The 11,095-nt window shown below is 40.2% G+C and overlaps 1 protein-coding gene across 4 annotated transcripts in view; it reads right to left on the bottom strand.

Annotated features, from left to right (window-relative positions):
• Window positions 1-1,108: 1,108 nt before the first annotated feature.
• SH3BGRL2 (SH3 domain binding glutamate rich protein like 2) overlaps window positions 1,109-11,095 on the bottom strand; it is a 63,561-nt gene continuing 53,574 nt past the window's right edge. For all 4 annotated transcript variants that reach the window (XM_028509096.2, XM_028509097.2, XM_036024384.1 and 1 more), the window contains exons 3-4: window positions 10,268-10,348; window positions 1,109-5,508 (exon numbers count right to left, since the gene is read on the bottom strand). In XM_028509096.2, coding sequence (XP_028364897.1) covers window positions 5,497-5,508; window positions 10,268-10,348 — 93 coding nt within the window. In that variant the 3' untranslated portion in view covers window positions 1,109-5,496. The remainder of the gene's footprint in view (window positions 5,509-10,267; window positions 10,349-11,095) is intronic.

Below are 11,095 nucleotides of genomic sequence, written 5' to 3'. Positions count from 1 at the left end.
TCTGCACTAGAGTTTCTTCAGGGGAAAGGTTGCTTATAGTGAATTTTATTATAGAACCAAAAATGATGTATATTTTAAGAGTGTGGAAAGCTGCTTTATAAAAAGGTCTAAATCTTTGTGCAATTCATTATAAGCAGTATGAGGTTTCCAGCTGATATACTGTCAAATGCCAGGGTCCTCAGTCTATTAAAAATTTTGTCCTCTGGTTGGCAGGAACCTGACAAAATAAGACCACATTGCAGTCTCTTGTTCTCCTACCAGCCAATCCGTTTACGGCAGGAAACATGCTCCTGTCCCAACACACTGGGTCTCAGTGACGCTGACCTTCCTCGGGCAGCTTCAGGACTGTTTAATGGTTCAGAGTACAGGCGCAATACAATCTCCTGTGACTTAAATAAGTGGTTTTTAAAATGTTCATTTACATATAATGTCATTTCAGCCTATTGCTGTAAGCTTTTTATGTGATGAGATACTAAGGAAATGTGCATACATAAACATGAAGTCCATATAAAGATTTCTCCTGGTGAAATTCTGTAGCAGAAAACCGAATCATGACACTCATTTCCTACCAAATAACTGGAACTGATGAGCCTTAAAATAGCTTCAGAGAAGGAACACTTTTGGAGCATAGAGAGATTTCCAAAGTACATATTCTCTGGGCTGATAATACTGATAAGCTGAAAATTAGCACACAATAAAAACCACAGTATATGCATTTAACTTTATTTTCTCCGAACAGAATAAAGTTTCACATGCTTTTCATACTTCTGGAAATGGTGTCAGAAGTTTTTTCTTCTCTAAATATGGTTTCTCTTTAATAGTTAAATAAGTATTAACTGGTAAGAGATTTAAGTATAAATAACTTTTAGAAATTCATAATTAAAAACACAACACAATAGAAAAAAGGTAAAAGACCTGAAGAGGGATTTTCAAGAGGATGTAAGAATTCCCATAATAAAAAATGTTCAAACTACTGGTAATCAAACACATGCAAAATGAAATCACACGATCCCACAGCTGGTCAGGATCTAGAGAACCAGAAATTCTGGTATACCAGTGGGAGCGTAAGTTCATTCCATTACTTCAGAAAACAATCCGGCCTTATATATTGAAGCTGAGGGTATGTTTTATTATATGACACACCAATTCTACTCAAGGTATACATCCACACTTGTGTATGTGCATCAGAAATCACATAAAAATGTTCACAGTAACATTTCCTTTTCTGTTTAAAAGATGCAGTTCAACATCCAGCAACAGAAGGGAAAAATTGTGACACAGCTATACAGTGAAATAAAACTTAACAGTGAAAATAAACCACTAGGGTACTTGTTTCAAAATGATAATACCCAATTGCAATGGACATACAAAATAAGTGAAAAGAATAGTTTAATTTTATTTATTATTATTTAAGGATACATACATAGAGGTAAAATTTAAAAGGACAGAAAGGCTATGATCAACAAAGAGCTCAGGAGAGGGGCTCTGCTGTCAAACTAGGATTGGCTGGGGTCAGAGGAGAGCTCACGGTGCTTGAATGGAAAGGCAGTAAGCTGGTGGCAGGCACATGGGTTTATCACTCTTTACATGCACCTATATATATATATATTATATGTGTATGCATATATGTTCCATTGCATATATGATATAGTTTTAAATTGGAGTGGTTGTAACAAACACAGAAAAAGATTATCCATCACCTTTCAGATAATGCCCATCACCTGGAGCGCCACACACTCACCTCAACTCTCACCACTCCGCCGTGACTGCAATTTTTGCATCTGTTTCTCTCATCCTTCAGTGTGGAGACTACGGTCCTGGCTCAGACAGTGCCCATAACATTCTGAGGGCTGACTGAAAAGATGACTAAACTAACCTGACCTGCATTTCTGGGAGAACTGGGAAAACTTTGAAAGTCAGGGTTACAAGTGGGTGGCTTATCTGGTTTCACACTTCAGCACATTCCACAAACTTACGGCCTGTTCTCTTTTACTCTTTTATCTCCTCCTTCACCCTCCCCGTCTTGGTGTTCAAGGTTGGAAGTAGTTCAGTGATGAGATCAACTTTGGACGCTGCCTTCAGAAATGTTTTCTTCTGCTTTCAGAGATGGCTGTACCAAAGAGGGCCCCCCTATTGAGGGTGGCAGCTACCCTGCACTTAGTTTCTGCCCCCAGCAGGGAGGACAAATCCAGTAGCCTGGGGATTCAGTATACTCAGGAAACCACAGTCGTTAGTCAAACCAACCAAAGGACCAGTGACTTGATGCCATTCTTGGCCCTGGTTGCTGTCTGAGATGACTCTGTGGTCACCTCCCAACACACACATGCATGCGCATGTGCACACACACACAGCCCACATCTCCTCAAATGGTCCAATGACACGTCTGCATTTTTACAATGGATCTGCAGCTATGGGGTCCCCAAATGGGAGTGGAAACCCCAACTCAACAGGAAGGTTTCAGCCACACACAGGGCTAAAATTAGAAAAGGTGTAAGAAATGGCAGGGAACAAACACTCCATTTTCAGAAGATGTGTTTTCTGGAATTTATTCCTCTTTAATAATGAATATAAAATCTGAGACTTCACCAATGCCTTTAGAACAATCTCATACAAAGTGAAATGTAAAAATAACAATTATGTAAATCGAGGTGGGCCCTGACACTTAAGAAAAACTGCTAAATGAAAAGCATTTCTAAGAAAAGCAAAACCCTCTACAGCAAAATCAAATTTTAAAATACCGAAACAAACGAAACAAAAGGACACTTTGGTACCTTTCAATGACAGAGGAAAAAATAGGTTTAGTTCATTATAAATTCATGTAATACAAAAACATCTACATGGGATGTTGAATAAATCTATAAAACAGAAACAAATCTAAAATATATTAAATTCTGAGGAAAAAAATCTTCCTTTTTTCCTCTTTGATTTTAGTAGAACACCAGAATTTGGAAAAAACAAGTACTTCCCCAACTAAATTTGCTTCTGGTCTGCATACACCTAGCAGGATGGCACTCTGTATTTTAGCTAAGTTTGAAACAGCATACTCTGACTTCTGGCAGCACATTTCCATGGTCCCAACAAGTGTCTTACAGGAAATAAAGATTCTGTTTTGAAATGCCCTTGAAATTACACCTATGCCTGCAATTCTCAGCCACTTTCCTTCCTAGGCTGTTAAGACTGTGATTATCTGAATCTAAAGGTGGCTAGTTAAAGAAGGGAACATGAAAATCATTACGTGTTTGAAATTTATCTGGTACAACAGTGAGAGGAAGGACACAATATTCTCTGATGACAGTGTGGTCCCAGAGCGCAACCCCTCAGAACTCTGCAGGGCCTGGGTATGCTTCTAGCTCACTCAGAACAAGTACAGCACCGGCTGATGCTGATCTCTCCTATTTCTTTGCTGATTTAAAAAAAAAAGTGGGGTGAGGGGTAGAAGGTGTGTAACTGTTGTAGTAACTTAGCACTACTATCATCTAGTCTGTTTAGGAGAATCACCCTGGGTCTACCATAGCCACAGTCATTCAAAAGTTTTCAGAAAAATCTTTGTTTAGCAAGTATTGCATTGATCCTATGACCCCAGAATTTAACTTACAAACCCTCAGTCTTCACAAGTTGGTTCTTGGTGCTCACTGGCAAGAGTAGACAACATAAATTAGATCACTACTATAATTAAAAAACTTTAATTGCTGTAGCTTAAAAAGAAATTCTGTCTTATCAGAAGACTCGTATACTCAGACACATTATCCAGTTAAAAAAAATTCCTGGATAGTCCCTGGGATTTATCAAATGGAATTTGACCTGGATCTTATTTAATGCCAACTAAGCAGTAATACCCATGATTTCACAACAGCTTTCCTTACACAAAAAACTGCCAATCATGTATCTGTTCCAGCCAAGTAGAAGTCTGTGGCATACTTTGCTTCTGGTTGTAGTTCTGGGCTGCAAGTCTCAGGCTGGGATTTCGGCTTTAGCTTTTAGCAAGTCCACATTCAGCAAGTTGAAGGGTGAGAGAACGTACGAGACAAGGCTTTAACACTTCTGTTCTTTCAATTTCTCATAAACTTCCTACTCATAATCTAAATGGCAGGTCTAGCATCACGATGCTGAGAATAGCAGAACATTTTAGGCAATCCTCTGATAGTTGATCCCTAGTCAATCAAGACTGTTCCCATGTTTGGCAACTGAAAACTGTAGAAAATGTAAACAGGGACAAGGAAGCATAAAAGTAGCCTCTGCCCTAATACAATTGACATGTTCAGTGTTTATAAGCATCCACTCCAAAGGGAGTAAAGGTTTTACATGCCAAGTATAATTCAGATTTATCTCCAACAGCCCCTTTCTCATGAATGCTGCTCTGAAAACTCACTGAGCTTATCTATGGAGTGAGAACATGTGTCCACATTACTCTGAAAAATCTGGGACTATGTATTGGCCAGAAACATAAACTAGCAAAGTTAGAGAACCAATGGAAAGTAAGACAGGAAAAAAATTAAATTGTGCAGCAATATTAGTATCTTTTGATATGCCTCATCAGGGGTTCATAAAATATATCCAACCAAGATCTTCCTTTCTAAAAAAAAAAATATAATCCCTTCACAAAATAGAGTAAGCAGCTGTTAGGGTAGCTGCATTTAAAAATATACTGATGTGTGCACTTACGTATAAGTTGCTAGAGCTCAAAATGCCTTCAGGTATGAGTCAGATACTTTCCTTATAAATTTACTATCTAATTAGTGCAGCTCTTAAAAAATACATCTTTTAAGCAGTCTTATGCATTTAGATGAAGCATTCCCCTTGCAAGAGATAAAACAGCATCTATTTTCCAAAATAGCAATTATTTCCGTCCCTATACCTTGGTTCTGAACACACTGTTTTAATAGTGATTTCTGGAAACGTGTAGGAGCTTGGAGGATTTAAAGGGGTAAGGTTTATATTACCAGAAGGAGGCTAGAACATTCAACTTTTTTCTGTAGTTGCTATCACAAAGCACTAGAATAGTGACATTTGTGATTCTGTAGCAAAAATCCTCATCCCTTTATCAACCAGCTTTTTTTTCTTTTTGATCAATACATTTTAATAGCCCAGCAGACTAATTTTAAGGATACAATCCAGGCAGCTTAAAGAGAAGCAGGCAATACTGGCATCAACTATAACCTAGGGCAGATCCAGCATTTTCTCTCTGATGGTGCCACTTATTTATCTTTCAGTCATTAAGGAAACACACCTGTAACAGGGTATAGTCCCTCCAGGTGAGTGAGGCAACTGCAGGCAATTCTGAAAATAAGGAAAAACCCACCACAGTTCTGATTTGGTTTAAAGCAATCATGCAATCCCATTATACCCACGTCTTCCAAAAACACCTTTTCCAAATGCAAGCAAAGTTACTGATGATGAATGTGGCTTTTGTCACAGTGATGCATTAGGTAAGCAGGTGTGTGCTGGGTACCAGGGGGTGCTCCAAAATGCATCTCCATCATCTTCCACTCGTCTTCTCTAAGGTTCTGCCTATTCATTAAAAAAAAAAAAGTCAGTTATTGCACCGTGTTAACAAGAAAATTCACCGTCAGTGAAATTTTAAATGTCAGGAACAGAGATGTTGGGAATCACGATAAATCACCCCTGTGTGATTGATAAGAACAAATCCTGGGTTCAGCCTCTCAAAGATACTGTTCCACTTGCACCTGGGTGAGTGGGGAGTGTGGGGGTCACCGCCTTCTGAGGGCCGGCGGGGGGTGACCCGAAGGGAAGAACAGCACTGCATGGCCATGCCTACTGGTAAACAGCTGCTGCCCTAGTCCCCAGGATGGCTCCATGATTCAACCACTGAACAGACCCTTGGTGTAGGGGCCTCCAGCCTGCTCCAGCCCTGGCTGGTCAGGGCCCAGGTGTACCAGTTGCTATTACTCCCAAACAGCAGCATTCTGAAAGCAGAAACTTCTACTTCAGTCCCCGCTCTGAGTCTGTTAAAAGAGCAAACTGGATGGTTTTCTAACTGAAAGTCACTGGAGACAAGGTTTCCTTTTTCTTAAGTAGGCACCACGGTGGGCCAAACACTGCTGGCTCTAGACAGCAAGAGAAGACAGTGGGTTTCCCCCGGGTTTTCATACCTTTCAACTTTTCGAGAAAAGTGGGAAATCAGTTATTTTAAATACTAACAACTCATTTAAATTCTTTAAAAAATTCTTGTGCAGACAAACTCATCCAGAGCCAGTGCGGCCTGCAGGCCGCCATTTAGTGACCTCCTACCTGCCCTGTGTGCCTCTGAGAACTGCTAGAGTGTGCAGTGCACCTGTGCCCTCTGGGCCCGGAGAACGTTCTTTTCCTACCATCTGTCCTCACTGTGTCAGAGCAATTACAGATGCTAAGGGTGTCTTCCTATGTTCCCCGGCAGGCTTTCTAGCCCTGTCGTTTAGCTTTGTGTACTGTAGAGAGGGTAGGAAAGGAGATAAGAAAAGCGGCTTCCGTCTTTTAGTGCATTACTCCTGTGAACGCTCTGCCCAGGCCTTCGTGTACAGACTGTATAATGAATTACCACCCAGGCAAAAGACAAGTAACTAGAAAGGGGGGAAATACTCTGAAAGATACCTTTTCTTCTCTCCTATGGAGATGAATGTAGTATGAGTTGTCACTAACCCTTTAGGGCCCCAAATGGTTCATGACATGGGTGGCACGAACCATACCGTGCACTTCCACCCTGCTTCCATGTGCTCCTGCTCAGGTATGCCTGACATAAGCACCTACACAGGGTGGGCTGAAGGGTGGGTGTGCCTGGAGCCCTCACTGCCTTTGAAATGGTCTTCTAAAATCAAGGCAATGTCAACACTATCAAAACCAACTTTAACATGATGACCACAAGTCATGTGAGAATGCATATTTTATAGGTCATAGGTTTCTTGAGAAATTTCTGAGAGAATAAATATTTTTAAAGAGTGGAACAGTCAGCCTTGGCCAGTGTGACTTAGTTGGTTGGAGCATCATTCCTTAGACCAAAGGGTCACAGGTTTGATTCCTGGTCAGGGCACATCCACAGGTTGCGGGTTCCTTCCCTGACTGGGGGGGCCTACGAGTAGGCAACCAATTGATGTTTGTCTCTCATATCACTGTTTCTGTCTCCCTCTCTCTCTCTAAAAAGAGCAATGAAACAATGTCCTCAGGTGAGGATAAAGAAAAACACATAAAGAGTAGAATAATTAGCCCACAGTCTCTAAGGAAGAGGAAAATAAGAGCAAAGAAGGCAGGCACACATGGTATTTTTTGAAGGTTTTGGCAGAGACAATGATGACCACTGGGTTTGTGCATCCATTAGATTACTTCTACTTCAGTTTTTTTTCCAGTTCTTTGAAGATAAATCTGGACTGTTTGATATTCTTAGATGAAACATGTTATAAAATACTATAATTTTCCTAGCAAGTATTCCAGTGTTCCATCTTTATAAAAATAGTCTTAAAAACCTTTTAATATTATATGTGTGGGTTTTGCCTCTATTTAAAACATGTACATGGAAACCGCCCACAACCATCTGTAGACTGACTGATGTAAAACCAAAGCATGATTTCACATTGGTTATAAAATACAGGGCCTGTCGAATAACTTTTATCATTGATAGCCCCTGCCTTCCTTCCCATAGGTGTTCCGGAAATGGTACAACTCTGAGGTAGCCTCAAAAAGACCTATTACTTACAGACATCAAAGATCCCAGCAAGGCACTTTCAATTCAGTGTTAAAAATGACACTTTAGAACTTCTGGCCTAGATGGAGTCATAAGTAGACACACTGTGCCTCCTCCCACAACCAAAATAAGGACAACAATTGAAGAGCAAAATAACAACCAGAACTGACAGAAAAGTGATCTGTATGAAAGTCCGTCAACTAAGGAGTTAAAATAGACACATTCATCCAGACTGGTAGAAAGGGTGGAGTCAGGCAGCCGGGCAGAGAGGGGTTGCAGCACAAAAAGCGGTGGCACCAGGCACGCAAGACAGAATCAGGCAGACCCCGGGCACGGGGTGGCAATGGGCAGAGCTAGCGAGGCGGCGATCATGAAGTGAGGTACGGCGCACAAGGAGGCTGGCTAACCAGGCAGTCCCACATTTGCACACAGACAAACCAGGTGAGGCTGGGGAGTGAGACAGACCAAGCAACCCAGGGTCCCAGTGCCGGGAAATAGAGCTTCAAGGCACTGATTGGGGACACGTGTTGGGGTTGAGGTGCAAGGAGTGACTCCCAACAGGAGAGTTTGTTGGAGAAAGCCTCAAGGTCATGGAAGGTACACAAGCCCGCCCACATGGGAATCAGCACCAGAAAGGTCATGTTTGCTTGGGGGAAACGGTGGAAGGGATTGAAATCCAACAGAGAGCTACACAAGCTCCATTGTTCTCTCTCAGACTCTACCCCTACATAAAGTGTCACAAACCAGTGACTGGGTTGCCCAGTCCTGGTGAACACCTAAGGCTCTGCCCCTCATATGTAACAGGTGTGACCAGACCAAAAAAAAAAAAGGCCCAAACAGAAGAACAGCTCAAAGCTCCAGAGAAAATACAATTGAGCAACTGAGACAGCCAACCTATCAGATGCACAGTTCAAAGCACTGGTGATCAGGATGCTCACAGAATTGGTTGATTTTGGTCACAAATTAGATGAACAAATGAAGGCTACACTAAGTGAAATGAAGAGAAATGCACAGAGAATCAATAGTGATGGGAAGAAAACTGGGACTCAAACCAATGGAGTGGACCAGAAGGAGGAAAGAAAGAACCAAACAGAAAAGAAGGAACAAGAATTCAAAAATATGAGGAGAAGCTTAGGAACCTCCAGGACATCTTTAAACGTTCCAACATCTGAATGATAGGGGTACCAGAAGGGGGAGAGGAAGAGCAACAAGTGGAAAACTTATTTGAACAAATAATAAAGGAGAACTTCCCCACTCTGGCAAAGGAAATAGGCTTCCAGGAAGTCTAGGAAGCTCCGAGAGTCCCAAAGAAGTTGGACCCAAGGAGGAACAAACCAAGGCACATCATAATTACATTAGCCAAGATAAAAATGAAGGAGAGAATCCTAGAAGCAACAAGACATAAGAGACAGTAACCTACAAAAGAGTTCCCATCAGACTGTCAGCTGATTTCTCAAAAGAGACCTTGCAGGCAAGAAGGGACTGGAAAGAAGTATTCCAAATCATGAAAGGCAAGGACCTACATCCCAGATTGCTCTATCCAGCAAAGCTCTCATTTAGAATGGAAGGGCAGATAAAGTGCTTCTGAGAGAAGGTCAAGTTAAAGGAATTCATCATCACCAAGCCCTTACTATATGAAATGTTAAAGGGACTTATCTAAGAAAAAGAAGATAAAAAACATGAATAGTAAAATGACAGCAAACTCACAATTATTAACAACCACACCTAAAACAAAACCAAAAGAAACTAAGCAAACAACTAGAACAGGAACAGAACCACAGAAATGGAGATCACATGGAGGGTTAGCAACAGGGGAGTGGGAAGAGGAGAGAGGGGGAAAAGGAACAGAGAATAAGTAGCATAGATGGTAGGTAGAAAATAGACAGGGGGAGGGCAAGAATAGTATGGTAAATGTAGAAGCTAAAGAACTTATGACATATAGACATGAACTAAAGGGGGGGAAGTGGGTGGGAGAAGGTGTGCAGGGTGGAAGGGAATGAAGGGGGGAAATGGGACAACTATAATAGCAAAATGAATAAAATATATTTTTAAAAAGAAAAAATAAAGTAAGTAAACTTGCATTTAAAAACTGAAAGTACCTACTACTTTTTGCTACCTTAAATTCTTCTTGGAAGAAGGGGATATAAATGATAAATAAATTAAATTATAAATAAAAAACTCTAATATACAGCAACAATTGGGAACTGGAAAGAAAAACGGCTTCTTTTTGTGTTTACACTGGCAGTCTCTAATTGTGCATTCAAGAAAGTGAAAGCTGAATATTCAGGGTATATATGCATTCCTCTAACACCCTCAACCTCAACTGAGAACAATTAACAACTAAAAAAAAAATAATTAAAAAAAAACGTTATTTATCAATTTTAGAGAGAGAGAGGAAGGGGGAGAGAGAGAAAAGAGAGAGAGAGAAGAGCAATGACCTGATGCTCCTCCTACTTATGCATTGTTGGCGGCTTCTTGTATGTGCCCTGACTGGGGATCAAACCCACAACCTTGACATAGCAGGACGATGCTCTAACCAACTTTGCCAAGAGGGCAAAAAAAGACAAATTTTAAAACAAGAAAAGATTTACCTACCTTTGATGCCAACCGTGATTTCAGGCCTAAGAATGAAAAGACTGTGTTGCTTTCCTTTGATTCAAAAAAACTGTCATAATCCTAGAAAAAAAGGGGGAGGAGAAAATAAACAAAAGCAAACTATTATCTTTGTATCTGGTGCTTCTGACAATTCTTTATGGAAATAAAGAAAAAAATGTACCATTGCTCCATCCAGGCCAGGGAAGAAGAGCTATATAAATATACTAATTGATTTGTTCTGCTTGAACCTAAAAATTTCTTTGAGTATGATGGTAAATGTAACAAGTTTTTAACCCAATGCCTATGACACGATTAAAACATAAAACACTGACAAGAGAAAGTAAATTGAAACATAGTCCCTATCTTTCATGGGCCAAACTAACATTTATTTGTGTGAAATCATTGTGACCTAAGATTTTATTCTAGCACTTCAATATGGAAGGCTGCCTCCCAATTCTACTCTTGATATTTTGTTATCTAGGGCTCTAAAAATATATATCCCTGGGTAAACAGAAACCTGTAAAGGTCTCCATGTGTCAATATGAGTGCTTCTACTCTGTTTTTGAAGTAGTCCACATTCTCTAAGACTGTGTCTTTAGAGAGAATAAAAAGATCAAACAAAAACTAGAGAAAACTATATTCTTTATAATATTTACCTTTGCCTCAGAAGCAGAATCATTTTTCTCTCCTTACTTTCACAAAAGAAGCCATTAAAAAATTCTGGTCAGTATGTTAATTAATTGTTTCTTTTCAAAAGCTTGCATGTATAATACTACACAGTTTCTAAGCTGACATAAAGCGGTCCTAAAATTTGGTAGAGGTCCCTTT

This window comes from Phyllostomus discolor, chromosome 4 (genome assembly GCF_004126475.2).
Source record: "Phyllostomus discolor isolate MPI-MPIP mPhyDis1 chromosome 4, mPhyDis1.pri.v3, whole genome shotgun sequence".
Lineage (NCBI taxonomy): Eukaryota > Metazoa > Chordata > Mammalia > Chiroptera > Phyllostomidae > Phyllostomus > Phyllostomus discolor.
This window is presented reverse-complemented; position numbering and strand designations above follow the sequence as displayed.